General features: G+C 39.6%; 1 protein-coding gene and 1 long non-coding RNA gene across 3 annotated transcripts in view; both read left to right on the top strand.

Moving 5' to 3' along the window:
- Positions 1–10,702, top strand: part of stim2b (stromal interaction molecule 2b) — a 40,354-nt gene extending 29,652 nt beyond the window's left edge. Inside the window, 10 exon segments of the mRNA XM_051075374.1 lie at positions 1,207–1,318; positions 2,866–2,981; positions 3,121–3,298; positions 3,494–3,671; positions 4,029–4,190; positions 5,246–5,346; positions 6,028–6,266; positions 6,351–6,540; positions 7,292–7,712; positions 7,714–10,702. Of these exon segments, the coding sequence (XP_050931331.1) occupies positions 1,207–1,318; positions 2,866–2,981; positions 3,121–3,298; positions 3,494–3,671; positions 4,029–4,190; positions 5,246–5,346; positions 6,028–6,266; positions 6,351–6,540; positions 7,292–7,712; positions 7,714–7,932 (1,916 nt within the window). The 3' untranslated portion in view covers positions 7,933–10,702.
- An 880-nt stretch (positions 10,703–11,582) lies between these two features.
- LOC108902579 (uncharacterized) lies at positions 11,583–15,515 on the top strand. 2 transcript variants are annotated; one of them, XR_007814501.1, is made up of 4 exons: positions 11,583–11,828; positions 12,929–12,991; positions 14,043–15,189; positions 15,434–15,515. It is a non-coding gene; the product is annotated as an uncharacterized LOC108902579 (long non-coding RNA). The 2 variants fall into 2 exon arrangements; XR_001964116.2 differs by having other exon boundaries at positions 14,043–14,509.
- Positions 15,516–17,059: the final 1,544 nt, after the last annotated feature.

Genomic DNA, 17,059 nt, shown 5'->3' on the forward strand with positions numbered 1-17,059 from the left:
GTAAAAGTAAACACATACTCATTAATGTTTAAGGACTTATTTAGTCAAGGAGCCCATTTGCAATTCAGAGTAGTCTTAATCATCTGGTATTATTTTAATTATTAAGTTGCTCAAGGGCAAAAGTTTTTCTTTTTATTTTGATCACACAAACTTTCCCCGTAAATGACACAGCAATGTTTGTAGATTTTAATATATTATTGCAATTCATGCATCCTCAAAAAGGTTCATTTTCCTCCACTCCCTCTCCCATCTTCTACTTCTCTTATTTGAATTTCAGATAGAGACAGAATTTGACACAAAGTCCTCTTCTTTTTATAACACATCTGTGGTTTGTCTTCAAACACAGTCAGCCCCCCAATCTGTCATCCTCAGCCTGTATGTGCCAGTGTTTGTTTATTGCTCTGGAAAAATGTGTGGAGCTAAGTGGTTTTGGAGCAAGTTTTTAACATACACTCATGCTCCGGTGTTTGAAATAAATACACACAAGAAAAAAACATCCTACCTTTTGGTTTAGGTGTTAAATGTTTTATAATAATATATTTAATGCATTTTTAAATGAGGTTTCTATGATCTTTAATGGTTCGCACTTATTTGCAGTCATGAAAGGAACAGAATATATTTATTGTAGAACTTGAGTGTTTCCATTTCATGCTGCTTTATACTTGTACTCCACCGTATGAGATATGTTGTAGTTCTCACTCTACTACATCTAAAAGTCACTTGTTCCGCCTTTAAACCTGTCAGATGATAATTAACTGAGGTTCCAAGATTTAATGATGAAACTCTCCAATATTTCAAAAAGTCTAAAAAAAAACAAAACAATGTAAAGTTGTGTAGCAGAGCTTTAGGTTTTTTCCCTTCTCCTCTGATTAATCATCACAGGACCCCTGAGATTTATGTTGTGACCCCTCAAAGGGACTCCAACCCCCAGTTTGTGAACTGCTGGATAAAACTACCTGACTACATTGTACATAAAGTGGTTAAAACTATCTCCACCCAGACCAGCTACAACAGTAAAATGCTACTTCAGCAATGATACATTAGTATTAACTATTACAAGGATATTAATGTTATTAATTCTTCCACCTCTGTTTATTCTCAACCTTTGTTACTCCATGAGTCACTCAATAAAAACAAAAGCAAAATGCTTAAACGTACAGTAATGTCATCCCTCTCATCCGCCTGTCCTCCCTCTCCCTCTCTCAGTCCACAACTGGACCATGGAGGACACGGTGCAGTGGCTGAAGGAGTCGGTGGAGCTGCCACAGTACGAGAAGAACTTCCGGGACTTCCGGGTCACGGGGAACACCTTACCTCGGTCAGTACAGCTCAGCTCGATCGCTATATTCCTCACAGGAGCAGTGCTGCACGGCCTGTGCACTGATAACAGGACCAAAGATTAATTATTTTTGTTCTGCAGCTTCATGGCAAATATTACAAGTGCTTACTGTCAATTCTCTGTCTCTAATGAAGATGTTCTTGTTTTGCTTTGCCGCTGGTGACCAGTGAAAGGTGTTTATGAACAGCAGCGATATTATGATCTTTGTTACAATTCCCAGAGGCAGCTTTAGTTTAGTTTTCATTGCTCTGTTTAATGCTGCCCACTGCTGGTTGTAGAAGGCAACACATGGGGACAAATGACTTGCCCTGAAACAGGTACAAGGTGTAAATGCTTTTTGAGTTCAGAGCGATGCTGTGTAGTTGATCATGATCTGATAGTTTACGCAGAATATTCCCAGAATCCTCTCTTCCAGCTCCATGAAGATTAAATTGTTAACCAGGTAACTTGAGAGTTGACATTACAGATGAAACTTAGACCTTGGCGGAACACTTGTGGAATCTGACTCGCTGCAAACTGCATGTACGGCATGAGTAGACCGGAGGGCCAGGACCGGGTGGGGGGTGGGGGTGTGGTTATGGAGGGGTTTCGTATTACGCCACAGGGCGGATAGGCGCTGACTCATGAAGTGATGTCACAGCGAAAGGGGGGCGGGGGGGTACGGTTTCCGCAGGCTGCCATGTTGTCTAGTGCCGTTCAAGATGGTGGTGGCATGCGGAAGGAGGAAGAGGGAGAAGGTCGAATTAGGCACATGAGCATGCGTGAGAATCTGTCGTCTGAGTGATACTGCACACATCCAGGCCAGAGTGTACAGCTGTGTGTGTGTGGCACACAGTCACACCTGTAGCTCTTCGAAGGATTTGAGTGATGTGAGGCTTTTAAGACCGAGGCTGATATTTTTAGACTGAGGCCAGAGGCAGCTGAGTTTCAATCATCCTTCCGGTTTCTATCAGAATTTATTCTGTCAGTTTTGACGCCTGTGGAGAAACATTCATGATGGTCAACTGAAACACTTCCATTCAGTACCTACAGCATTTACAACACTATTGTACCTGTTCCTCTGTATGACTATTTTTATGACTTTAAAGTACACACTACGTCCAATCCAGTGCAGTCCAGTAACTCTTCCTGAGTAGGACTGTTACATTGTTTTTCTTAATATATATGCAGCAGTAATTAAGTCAAGGGAGTTTCACAGTTTTACCAAAATCTCCCACACACAAGTGATTGTCACATTAAATTTGAATAATGTTTTATTGATTCTGTAACCCTTAACACATCCCAAATGGACATTTATATTATTATATCTCATAATACACATGTCAACAAGGCCTAATAATAATAATAATAATAATAAGGCCTTTAACAGTTGTTATACACTGAGGTTACATTTTTCACCTCTGGCAGTTATGTATCATTTTTAAATGAAAAGAAGAAGGAGTAATCACTGCATAGAGAGATATAGCCAGTGTGCATAAAATGCTCCTGATAATCAATGCTGATTTGTTTTCCTCTTCATATTTCAGAATAGCGGCAAATGAACCATCGTTTATGTCGATGCAGCTGAAGATATTAGACCAGCGGCATAAACAAAAGCTAAACCTAAAGGCACTCGATGCAGTGCTTTTTGGTCCTCCTCTCCGTAAGTATGCACAGCATTCAAAGACCATCATAAGTCATTAAAGTCAAATACCAACTTTTTTTTTAAGGATTTCTACACTCTTAAGTTTGTTGGCCATAAAAGCCACCAATCCCTCTCTTGTTCTGCCCTCTCTCCGCAGGTCCACAACATAACTGGATGAAAGACTTCGTCCTGATGGTTTCCATAGTAATCGGCGTTGGGGGCTGCTGGTTTGCCTATGTGCAAAACAAGTCCAGTAAGGTGCACATCTCTCAGATGATGAAGGATCTGGAGAGCCTGCAGCATGCTGAACAAAGCCTCTTAGACCTGCAGAGCCGGTAAGACTGAGGAATGTGTCAGATTTAGATTAAAATGTGAAAATGCAGAGTTATGTATACCTATATAAAGAGGATAAAATGGAGCTCGTGTTGTTGCTGCGTTAAGTTCCTCCATCTTAAACTTTCTTACTTAAAACTGTACAAAGCAATAGTTTAAACTTACTCCAACTTGTCTAATTTCCTCTCACCTCCCAGGCTGGAAAAAGCTCAGGAGGAGAACCGGACGGTGGCGGTGGAAAAGCAGAACCTCGAGCAAAAAATGAGGGACGAGATCACTGGGGCGAAAAAGGAGGCTCACAGGCTTCGAGAGCTGCGAGAGGGAGCTGAATGTGAGCTGAGCCGCCTCAAATACGCTGAGGAGGAGCTAGTACAGGTAGACTTCTCATTATTCAAACATTCAAATGCACAGCAATGCCTGTATTCTACTCAGTTAGCCAGTACGAGGATCATTACTTTATGTGAACGTAAATGTATTTATCACTGCTGCTAAATGACCTTGAAAACTTTCATTTCTTACACAAAATACCTTCTTTAAGTAATTATGAGATTGCCTCATTCACCCTTTTTACACAGTGAAGTCAGAATTTAAACAGTAAATGCAGTTCATTTAAAATTCAAAGAGTAGCTACCCACTCTCACTTAACTGTATTTGATTGTTGATCTCAAGTTTTTTTAAATGTTTGACAATGAATTGAACCTGACTCTGATGTGTCATGTTCCTCTCATGCAGGTGCGAAAGGCTCTGAAGCGAGCGGAGAAGGAGATGCAGTCGGAGCGCTCAGTGCCTGAGGCTCTTCAGAAGTGGCTCCAGCTCACACACGAGGTGGAGGTCCAGTACTACAACATCAAGAAACAGAACGCTGAGTTTCAGCTCTGCGTTGCAAAAGACGAGGTAACTTTATCTGTTTACATGTTCTGTAAACATGTAGCCTTAAAGACTTGGAGAGCATTAGCCTTTAACCCTAATCCTAAACCTGAACCTAGCCCTAATAATTAAGAAGAATTATAAACATTTTTTCATTTTATATATTGAAATCATTATATAAGGTTAAAAACAACTTAATTCATTAATACATAAATAAATATCAGGTAAAAAAAGAAAGTAATATTAAGTTAAAGAAATGTTTGATTTATTAACTACTTGAATAAATAACCATACAGTAATCAAAATCATTTAGACTGGAATAAATACAAATTTAAAAACATGAGTTAGTGTATAAGGGCTTAAAAACAGGAGAAAAATCTAAAACACTATCTAACTTTGACATAGTGAAACTGAAGAAAGGTTAAACTGAGGAAAAGAAGACCTAAAATACCTAAGAGGGTACAAATAGCTGCACAGGGAAAGTGGATCCTCACTCTTGCCCTGACTCTAACACCAGGGCTGGGGTCAGGGGTCAGGGTCAAGGCTAACAGATCTATATTTGTGCTTTATGAGGCTGAAAAAACCATGGAAACATTCACTCAAACATCTTTGAGGTTTCTTGAAGACGTTTCACTTTTCATTCGTCTTCAAGGAACCTGGGAGTCTAGATGGCTCCCAACTCTAGCACTTAAGACTACCGTGACCTGGATGAGTGAGAACCTACACAGACATGAACCCAAACAGTATCTTCATATAAATAAGAATGAAAAATTAAACCATTAGTTGCATTGGATTAGATCTTAGTTCTATTCATTTGCAACAGTTAGAGTCCAGCCTCCTAAAGCATGGAAAGGGTTAGCTTTGATCCTATAGTAGTGACAGTCATAATGAAAAATATCACTTACATAATCATGACTGTAATCTTTTGGCTGGTGAACAGATGAGTGAGCTGAATCCACTGATTGCTTTCCATTCAGCAGGAGATGCAGTCTTGCCACCTGACAGAGAAATATGTCTGAGGAATGTAAATGTTCCAGACAAAATAACAAAAACACTCTGAAATATTTTGTGTGTTTTTTCAGGCAGAGAAAATAAAAAAGAAGAGAGGTTCTGTGTTTGGAACTCTTCATGTAGCCCACAGTTCATCACTGGATGAGGTGGACCACAAGATACTAGAAGCAAAGTAAGAACAGCACACACACACTCACGCACGATTAATGTGATGCAACAGCAGCTACATGGTACATGGTAAATGAAAAAACCTTATGTATGTGTATGACAAAATATATGATGAGAATTCACTGCCCTTGACCTGTGCATACAGCATCTGCTAAAGCATAAGTGAGGCTTTTGGTGGCATTTTGCAGCAACAAAAAAAAATCATCCATTCATCTTTTCTTTATCTTTGTCAATTTGTTTTGTTTGTTCAGGGATTAAATTCTTTGCTCGTGCTATCATAGCACCTACTGTTTTGGAAAAACCCCACACAGTAACAATATCTGACTGCATAATGTCAAGCTCTTTCACAAACGTAAAAGTTTCAGGTATATTTTAATATATTAATCTGTGTATAATCCAGGTGCTGCCACTGAGGTAAAGAATTCCTTTGTTTTTAACAGAACAGGAAGAAAATCACATAAAAGAGAGAAAATCTTCTATACGACTACTTTAATAGGCACAAGTCCAGCATCAAACCAGTGGGTTCGTGTGCCAAAACTGTTTCAATCCTGATAAATCAAAGCACAGACAGCTCACTGGGTCTGCCACAAGCATTTCAATCACTTTCAGAAACAGGATCCCCTTAATGTTTGCCAGCCACGATAAATGTATAGTACCCCCCATCTCATTAATCTGTGTTTTTCAGGAAAGCCCTGTCAGAGGTAACGGCGTGCCTGAGGGAGCGGCTCCACCGCTGGCAGCAGATCGAGAAGCTTTGCGGCTTCCCCGTCGTCAATAACTCGGGGCTGCCAAGCCTGACGGCCAGCCTCTACTCCGACCACAGCTGGGTGGTCATGCCACGAGTTTCGGTGCCTCCCTACCCCATCGCAGGAGGAGTGGATGACCTGGACGAGGATACGCCTCCCATCATTCCACAGTTCACGAGTAAGTGAGCTGGTGCTTTCTAGTAAATGTGGTTTTCTCTCCGGTGCTCTGTCATTTACGTTTTCATTGCGTTTTCCTCCCCAGCAGCTACGCTGATCCGGCCTTCCCTGACGCGCAGCAGCAGCCTGTGCCGTTCCCGTCGGAGCCTGCTGAGCTCCCCGCAGTCCTCGCTGATGTCCCCGGACCCAGACCTGCTGTCCATGGCCAGCTCGTCCCTCTCCTATCGCCCCGAGGCAGATGACGAACATATCATGTTCAGCTCGGATAGGAGGGGGTATGTAGCGGTGGCCGGAACGCCGCGGAATGGTTTTACAGTTTGGACTCACAGGTGTTTTATCCAGACATTCACACTGATGCTTTAAGTTTGGGGTTAAATGGTAACATTTCTCAGTGGGTGTCATCTAGTATGTGGAGGATGCATGAATTACCTCTGCTGGAAGCTGCACATAATACACCATCATTAGTTTGTGTCTAACATAATTAATTAGTGGGATCTTATCTCCACTTCCTGCACTTTATCCACAGTTGCTTCGATAATGTGTTGTAAACTCAAAAGGTGGCCACAGTCAGGTTGAATGCATGATGAATAATTGCCAGTAACCAACAAAAAACATTTATCTTGACAAAAAACAACCAGTGGAAACATACTACAGCCCAACTGGCACAAGTCATCCAACCTAAATGAACACATAGACCATTTGTTGCTACCCTCTCATATGAACCATAGGACTGTTTGCTTCCAGCAGCAGTTAAACTCGCTCAGAGGTCACAAAAGCACAGCTCCAACTCCAACATTAAGTACATGAAGACAATCCACACATGGCACAGAAACCCCAGCACCTGTTAGCGTTTTTGCGGTGTAATTGTGGAGCGAGGAAAAAAAAACATGCTAATCCTACGCAGAAGGATAAACCAAGCTACGTTCAATGCACATATTGTGTTGAACAGTTCTCAAACTTCAAAACAGCTTTTGCTCCACTGTTTTAGCCAATTTTCACTGAGGTGTGTTTGCTGTCCTCTCTCAGGGAACCGGCTCAGGAGGGCAGCTCGGACACAGACTCTCTCAACTCTTCCATGGGCCGCAAGCAGATGCACAACCCCTGCACGCCGGGATCGGAGACCCCCTACCGCAAGATCTCCCGCGAGGAGCTGCTGCTGTTCAGCCAAAGCCCGGAGCTTCCTGCGTCCACCCCCGCCACCACCACCACCTCCACCACCAGCAGCAGCAGCAGCAGCAGTCTCAGGGACTCCACGCCTCCTCCTCTCCCTCCCACCCCGGCCACCACCCCCTCGGGTCCGCCCTCCACCTCGCCCTCCCCGGCCTTGGAGCACCATCCGTTTGCACACAGGGGCTCGCCCGACCTCACCCGCATCATCCCAGAGTCCCAGAGCGCAACCTTCTCGCAGGGGAGCATCACCTCTCAGACGGGAAAGGGCACGTACAATCGGCATCCTGGAGAAGTCCTACAGCTTCGGTCAGCTGCCCGCGAGCATGCTGCCCAACGTGGGCCGTTACCCGTCTCTAACCTCCCTGGACTCGGAGGGCCGGAGTATGGGAAGGGAGTACAAGCTCCAGAGCACCTCCTCCCAGGACTCCAGCGACAATGGAGAGAAAATCAAGCGCTCCTCCTCTAAAATCAAAAGCCTATTTAAGAAGAAAAAATAAAACTTGCAGAGTGAGATAGTGAGAGACAGAGAGAGAAATAAGATAAAGAGAGTTGTTTTAGCCCTAATACTAAAAAATGGACATCATTGTAAGCTAAAACATTTCATTTTCTCTCTTATTTTCTTCTTTTGGAGTCAAAGATGGAATGTAGCTCAGTCTGGGTGCCTTTAAACGCTCCAGACTGGTAGCCTTATTTCTCAATAATGCCTTTTTATTTAGTTCACTCATAGCCTCACAGGGAAACCTGCAAAGGTCAAGGAAAGGTCAATCAAAGGTCATGACAGTTGTCATCCAGACAGCCTAAACACATGACCTGTTTGCTGTCTTCTATTAATGTTACTTTGCGTTCGAACCAAAAAGCCACTATGTTTAAGGGCCTAAAGGTGCAGTCCATAAATTTATTTCTAAGCACATGATGTTTAGTGTTTCACTGGTGATTTCTAGTACAGAATGGTGTTTGCTGTTCCTACTGAATGTATTTAAAGTGGCAATGGATAACTTCACCACAGGGTGTTTCCAACTGGTATTAATGTTGGCACTGCTGTCACAAGGACGAATATACTATAAAGTTTTACCAGTGCTTATTTTAGAAACATCACCGCCAGGAAACGTGTTATATGTTTAGATTATCAAACAGACAATGAATCATCAGTTCACTCACCCGCATTAGCATCATGGCTACTGCTATCAGCCTGGCTACTGTCCAAAGCATGAAAAAACAACCGTAAGATCTCAGTGCTGTGAAAAAGGCTGATTGTATTAATAAACAGGCTGAATTTGTTACTTACGGATCTAGTAGAAAAAATGCAAACTGAGTTTGAACGCTTTCAAGTACTAGGAGCTCTTGCCATAGTCGGACTGTCCTTAGGGACACTAGGACAAATCCCAGAGGGCTGGTGGACTGTAAAAAAATCCATAAAGTCTGTTCCCAGCAGAAAAGTCTAGGGCTGAATTTGCTGTCTCAGTCCAACCAGGGCTCTCTCCATCAAAAAAATGCCTGTCCAAGGTTCAATCGTTTTACTTACGATTTCTACCACTCTCCCTCTCCGCTGTTTCTAACAGTTTAGCTCCTTTTTTCTTTTTTCCTTTTTTTTTGGCTTGGTAGAGTTACTCTGACAAAAGCAAAAGCACTGTCCTCTGTTTTGGTCGCACAGCGCTGAAAATCTTCTTCATATCTGAGGAAATTCACACCAGGTGGCAGACAGAATTACATAGTGAAAGCTATGTTCTGTAGCCATTACAATGTGCCATCAACATTTACAAAAAACTAAACCAAAAAGTTGTCCATTGCCACTTTAAAAAATTTCACTTTCAGTAGCGACAGCAGCACATGAATAACGCCCAGAAAAAAAAGATAATACAATTTCTGAAAACATATTTTTGACCATTTCTTTCTCAAGTGTCCTAACTACTTCTACCCATTCAAATTTTGAATTGCATCTTGCAAAGTGTTTGAGTCCTAAACTCATGTACTTGATTCATTTCCTTTGGAAAAAAAAATCCTGCTAAAAGTTTGTTGCACTACTGCTTTCCTGGTATTTTGGGAAAGAGCCGCTGCTTGCGGAGTACATATTGAATAAAGACATAGAGATGAGAGGACTACATGGGCAGCGGCAGTGAAAATGCAGCACATAATGCCAGAGCCAAAATTATCTGATGCGTCTTCAATGTCACTGTTTATGGACATCTCAATATATATAAATACAAAATATATATATATATATATACTTTGTTTTCGCAATATTATGTTCTTATAGATGTTTTTAAATAGATTTAGATTGGTGGGGGTCCCTATGAACTGATCTTTATCAAAGAAAGTTTATTGAATATGCAGATTTAACGCACACCAGTCATTTCCCCTGTAATCTAGCTCTCCCTTATTACTTGATTAACTGCATTCTGTAGCCATATAACATACCATTTCCATTTTTTGTCTTAAATCTCATGTCCCCCTCTAATTCTTGGTGTCACAACCAGATTTTGGTCAAATTGTGTGCAAGTAATTTTTTCTGGGTGGAGGGCCATAGTCATGCTGTATTTAAGGACACATGAGTGCCAGGAAGTCCAAGACAGTTACAGGAATGTAATTTTTTTTAATGTAGTTTCTGTAATTGACTGCTGACTACACTGTCTCCACTGTACTGTGATGTTGTGGCCTCTGCCATCTGTGTGTACCATCTGATTTTTAGAGACAAACACTACAAGAATATCTGTTCAGCAAAGCAAACTTTTTGATCCAGATCTGATCGATACACCAAGACTTGCCCCCTCTCCCCCACCACCACCACCACACTAAGCTCGAAGCTGACCCATGCAATACGGTCCCGTTCCTCATCTCTGGGCCTGCGCCGAGCGCACTGATGTCAAGAGCTCCTGCTTCACACTGTGATTTCTGCCTTCTTCTCTTCATCCTGGACCTGGCTGCCACTGCTGCTGCTTAATACGACAGGGTCATGTGATTACATGATGGCCGTGTCAGCGGAGACACGATGAAATGTCAAGAGGGGGCGATGCCGTGCACGAGGTGTGTCTGGGTGACAGGACGACACGAGGATGCGAGGATCCAGTGGCCTCTGTTTTTAAAAGAAGAAAATATATATATTTAGAGGGTTGTGGACAATACAGCACACAGTGAAGGAAATAGAAGACAGAGCTGGGAGACGCGGAGAAAATGAATGTTTACGAGACATTAGGGGCTTTTTTTGAGAACATTTTGTGTGTGAATATTTGTATACTGTAGAAGAATTAATAAAAAAATGGAGGCATCGGAGATGTTTCAGAGTCATGTTTGCTGCCATGTTTCATTCTTTTCTATATCTGGAAAAAAATCCATTTTAGTTATTATTTCAGCTTATTATTTAATATCCCACAGCTCTGTGTAATTGTTACTGAGCAGCTGCACACATAAGCACTTAAAGGTTAACACTGACATTAATTTTTCCCTCATGTTAAAGTGGGATTTTATACAATTTGCATTATGTTTTCTGCAGCTCAGCAGGGATCCTACCTAATTCTGAAAAAGAATGATAATGTTTTCAGGGTCATCTCAGCTCGGGCTTAGAGGCTGTACAGGTTTAAAAGATTTTACTTATACTTCAGATTTAACTGGTGAAGCCATATTTGTGTCATGGACATACCTCCTGTGATAATATGCTTGTGTTAATTACTCTTGTTGTCTGCTGTTGTCTTGAATAAGTAATATCACTGACCACTGGGAAACATCATGCAATATGTACACAATTCCACAGAGGTGAGTACTGGTTACTTTTCTATTGACATCTACTGTAAAATAGTACAACTAATTAACTATTTCCAGGTAGCTGTGTGGTGTTCAATGCTGTTTCTGTTGCATTTTTCTCTATAGCTTACAATATGACACATCTCTCACCATTACAATGCTTTCTTCCATCCAGCCATGGTCTGGATCATTGGAGACAGCTACATCCTTATTGCATGAGTGAGGACCTGGACCATCTCCACCTGCAATATCCAGACATGAAGATCATCTTCTGTCAGCACCTAGAGATGCAGGTGTGGTGTATTTTCTTTTTCTTTTTTTTAATAGTCACAGTTGATCGGAAATTACACACTACATTGTTTAATTGATCCATTTCGGTGCAGTTTTTGATGTGGAATGATCCAGACCCGGATGTATTATATGACCAATCAGAGGCGGTTGAGGCGGAACAGAATCACAAGGCCAGATGAGAAGCTGGGAAGCGGAGAAACGAAGTCGGGAAACAGATTTATACCAGCGATAGCGCCGAAGCCTTGGTTTGTCGGTGCTGTGAGAAAACATAATTGCCGAAGAAGCCTGGATGCTAAAACAGGCGCTGGAGCTGCTGCTTTGTTGATCACGAGTGAGACTGGACGCTGAACACACCCGAGGCTCGAAGGTAAGGCAACAAGCTAGTTGTTAGTATTAGCCTTCTCTTTTAATTGCATGGTTTGACATCATTTCCGTCTCTGTAGTTCTGTGTCCACTCCTGATCATTTTACATTTCTTTGAGGTCATTTTTTGTTTTATTGTGGCAGTTAAGCATCTCAATGTGATTATTTTTTGTCTGTCGTTTTGTTTGTAGATTTGTGGCAGTAATGTGTCTATAGCTATCTATTGACCAACAGTTGTATATAGTATAGATGGGAATTTTTTTGTGGTGTCTTAATACTTGATTGAGCTCAGTAATATGTTAAATTCAAGCTTCAAACCTAAATTTTAACTCTGTGCTCCTCCACAAGTTTGAGCCTTACACATTTTAGGTACTTTGTTGTTGGTTCTTGGGGATGTGATGCTTTTTGTTATCATATGTGACATTAAACAGCCCATTCTCTCCCACACTCCTTGAATGTTTGGAGAATGTTCTGGTTCAGCTATAATGATTAATATCTATTCGGAGAGTGACGATACACTCAGCTCATGAGACAAGATGATACATGATATGGGGTTCAGGAGAACGATACAAGACGAGATTTTAACACTACTTCAGTGACCTAACTGGAAAGATAGTCTTTTATTTGACTGAAAGTCACAAAATGCCAAACAATGTGGCTGTATTTTGAAATGTCTGAGTTTCTGGGCGCAGCTGAACACCGTCTCACGAAACAGCTTGTCACCTGATGAGAAATATCGTCACGTTTTAATATTGTGAGATCTTCTCCCACCCCTTGTGATTAGTAATTTGTTTGTTTGGACTTGATGCTTGATTGAGCACAGTTTGGTGTTAAAAGCTTGAAAAATACATTCTGACTCTGTTCCCCTCCACAATGTATGAGCTGAGATTACAGTTAGAAATCATTACACCAAAATGATGCTTTCAGATTTTCTCTACACCGCTTTTCTCTTTTATGTCAGTCATGTTTTATTTGTAATTGTAAAGGCTATAGTGTTTTCACTGTCATGCTCTCCTACATTATATGTGTTTTAGTGGTAAAAAGTTTCCATCACTATTTTGTATTAGTTAATCAGTGTTTCAAGTGTTGTACTTGTGTTTTCCAGGTTGACTTTTTCAGCTGCTGCAGCTTGGACAGAACCAACGACGTCCACCTTACAGACCAACAGGTATGTGTCCAAAACATTTACCCAATCTGAAAAATATATGTTGATGAGCTGAATTATTAATGTCAGCATTCGCGTCCAGTTTTTTCTTGTAGCATCACTGGGCAAATCCCAACTCAAACTTTGGTATTTAATGAATTTAGTACTGGATATAGTAATAACTGATTAATTGTGTTTATTAAATCGGTACTACTACTACTAAGTACTACCTGTAATTACTCAGAGCTCAAGGTGACATTTTCAGGTGTCTTGTTTTGCTTAATCAACAGTATTTACTATTTATCATATGACAAGGAAAAATTCTCATCCCTGAAGCTTTTGACTAGAAGGAAATATTTGGCATTCTTGGTTTTAAAAAAATATGTATCAGAATAGTTGTCGATGTTTTGTTTGTGGACGAATTGACAGCAACTCTCCTCACCTTCTCTCCAAACAATATCAAACACATCAGTACCAACAGATGCACAAGCTTGGATCGTTAAAATAGGATTAAAAAATATTTTAATTTCAGTTTGATTGTACATGATCAGGAATTCTTAATTATGTGTATGTGCTAGACACACTAGACTACTCCATACAAAACAATATCAGTTCTACAAATAAAATATTGGAGTGAGTTGTTCATAACTATGTTAATTTTAAATGTTGGTCAAATGGTGATTCTAAAAATATCTTTACAGTATATAACGACAGCTTTCACATAAGCTGCTAATACCTTTGTAAATTTGGTTGTTATTCATTAAACAAAAACAACCAAAAACAAAGACATCTTAAATATGTATTGATAAGAAGAAGGTTGAAATGTGAAGTAATGATTCCATATGTGACAGTCTGGTGGAAGAAATGCTTTTTAGACTTTTTACTGAAGTATAATCAACAACTGAAGTTAAAATCCTGCATTCAGACATTTATTTAACTTTTTATTGTTGTGCAATTCACAGTAACATACACGATTGCTTCAGTGATTAGTTGATAGACAAACAATTATTAATAATTTTACTTTACTAGTGTATTTACCATTTTCCTTTGTATGTTTCTTTTTGATTACCTCCAGGTGTCACCACTTCATCCACACCATTGTCCACAATCGCCGAGACGTCATCCACGATCGGAGAGACATGGTCCATGATTGGAGAGACATTGTTGAGGATGAGGGAGACATTGTCCACGATCAGAGACGTTGTCCACGATCACAGAGACCTTGTCAAAGATGAGAGAGACGTTGTCCATGATCAGAGACATTGTCCCATGCTTCGTAGAGACCTTGCGATAGAATCGGCGGAGACGGGGGTCACCGATTTGACGGCACTGCCCGCGATCATGGACACATTGTCAATGATTACAGAGACAGCGTCTATGATCTCAGAGACATCGTCCACGATCACAAAGACATTGTCCATGATCGCAGAGACATTGTCCATAATCTCAGAGACATTGTCCGCGATCACAGAGACGTAGTCCACGATCACAGAGTCTTCGTACAATGAAGAAGGTCTTTGAGACCAGGACAGACGCCTCCAGGTAATTCACAAACAGCTTTACATCAACTGTCCAAGACAGAGCACTGACATTCAGTTATCTATGTTCAGTATTCAGTATATCAGTATTTCATTTTCTGAAAAAGCTCTCTAATGTTTGTTAAATGTTGTGGTTCAACTGTAATGTTGAATATTTATCTGTGTTTTCATGGTTAAATTGTTGATGAAGAATAGACAGTAGTGCATTAATCATTTTCCTTTGTATGTTTCTCTTGGATTTCCTCCAGGTGTCACCACTTAAACCATAACATCATCCACGATCGGAGAGACATGGTCCATGATTGGAGAGACATTGTTGAGGATGAGGGAGACATTGTCCACGATCAGAGACGTTGTCCACGATCGCAGAGACCTTGTCAAAGATGAGAGAGACGTTGTCCATGATCAGAGACATTGTCCCATGCTTCGTAGAGACCTTGCGATAGAATCGGCGGAGACAGGGGTCACCGATTTGACGGCACTGCCCGCGATCATGGACACATTGTCAATGATCACAGAGACAGCGTCTATGATCTCAGAGACATCGTCCACGATCACAAAGACATTGTCCATGATCGCAGAGACATTGTCCATAATCTCAGAGACATTGTCTGCGATCACAGAGACGTAGTCCACGATCACAGAGAGTCTTTGTACAATGAAGACCAGGACAGACGCCTCCAGGTAATTCACAAACAGCTTTACATCAACTGTCCAAGACAGAGCACTGACATTCAGTTATATATGTTCAGTATTCAGTATATCAGTATTTCATTTTCTGAAAAAGCTCTCTAATGTTTGTTAAATGTTGCGGTTCAGCTGTAATGTTGAATATTTATCTGTGTTTTCATGGTTAAACTGTTGATGAGGAATAAGTAGTAGTGTATTGATTGTTTTCCTTAGTATGTTTCTCTTTGGTTTCCTCCAGATTTCACCACTTCATCCATGATCGCACAGGTCCCTGATTCAATGGCATCGCCTGTGTGAGACGTAAGAAAATATTTTTTTTATATTTAAAAGAACAGATAAAATATTTCTGAAACTTCATATCAATAATTTTATTAAGTTAGCAAAAAATTATCAGGAAAGAGACACTTAGGCTGTCTCTCAAATGTCTGAGCTGAACAACTGTGATAGAAGTATTAACATCAGAAAAATGTAATGATAAAAGTAATCTTGATAATGAAAATAATGTCAAAAATATTAGTATTAATGATGTAATGTATTAGTGATGTAATATCAGAGGAAGGATGTAATATATTAGATTCAAGATTTTTTATTGTTAATTATCTCTATGTGCAGATATACAGAGCAATAAAAAGAAAAGTGATAAAAATAATAGAAGTTAATATGTAATGTTAAAAATAATAATTCAAAGTTAGTAAAAATAATGTGTAATATAAAACCACTGTGGAAGTAATAGCAATCTAAAATGAAAGTAAAAATGTTACATTGTAGTAAAGAATCAAAAATTTTTAAAAATCATCAGTATAATGACATTTTAATAATGCCATACAGTAAGTCATTATTATGTAAAAAAAAAGGCATCAAAAACTATCAAAAAATGTCATAGTATAGTAAGGCATTGAAAACCATCAAAAATATCATAGTATATTAAAGCATCAAAAAATGTAAAAAAATGTCATAGTATAGTATGGCGTCAAAAACGGTCAAAAAAGTCATAATATAGTATGTCGTCAAAAATCATGAAAAAAAAGTCATAGTATAGTATGCGTCAAAAATCATGAAAAAAAGTCATAGTATAGTATGGCGTCAAAAATCATGAAAAAAAGTCATAGTATAGTATGTCGTCAAAAATCATGAAAAAAAGTCATATAGTATGGCGTCAAAAATCATGAAAAAAGTCATAGTTTAGTATGGCGTCAAAAACGGTCAAAAAAGTCATAGTATAGTATGGCGTCAAAAATCATGAAAAAAAGTCATAGTATAGTATGGCGTCATGAAAAAAAGTCATAGTATAGTATGTCAAAAATCATGAAAAAAAGTCATAGTATAGTAAAAAATCATGAAAAAGTCATAGTATAGTATGGCGTCAAAAATCATGAAAAAAAGTCATAGTTTAGTATGGCGTCAAAAAAAAAGTCATAGTATAGTATGAAAAAAAGTCATAGTCGTCAAAAGAAAAAAAGTCATAGTATAGTATGGCGTCAAAAATCATGAAAAAAGTCATAGTATAGTATAAAATCTGTCATAGTCGAAAATCATAGGTATAAGTCATAGTAGTAGTCAGTCATAGTATAGTATGGCGTCAAAATCATGAAAAAAAGTCATAGTATAGTATGTTGTCAAAAATCATGAAAAAAGTCATAGTATAGTATGTCGTCAAAAATCATGAAAAAAAGTCATAGTATAGTATGTCAAAAATCATGAAAAAAAGTCATAGTATAGTATGGCGTCAAAAATCATGAAAAAAAGTCATAGTATAGTATGTCGTCAAAAATCATGAAAAAAAGTCATAGTCGTCAAAACGGTCAAAAAAAGTCATAGTATAGTATGGCGTCAAAAATCATGAAAAAAAGTCATAGTATAGTAT

This window comes from Lates calcarifer, linkage group LG14, assembly GCF_001640805.2.
Source record: "Lates calcarifer isolate ASB-BC8 linkage group LG14, TLL_Latcal_v3, whole genome shotgun sequence".
Taxonomy (NCBI): domain Eukaryota; kingdom Metazoa; phylum Chordata; class Actinopteri; family Centropomidae; genus Lates; species Lates calcarifer.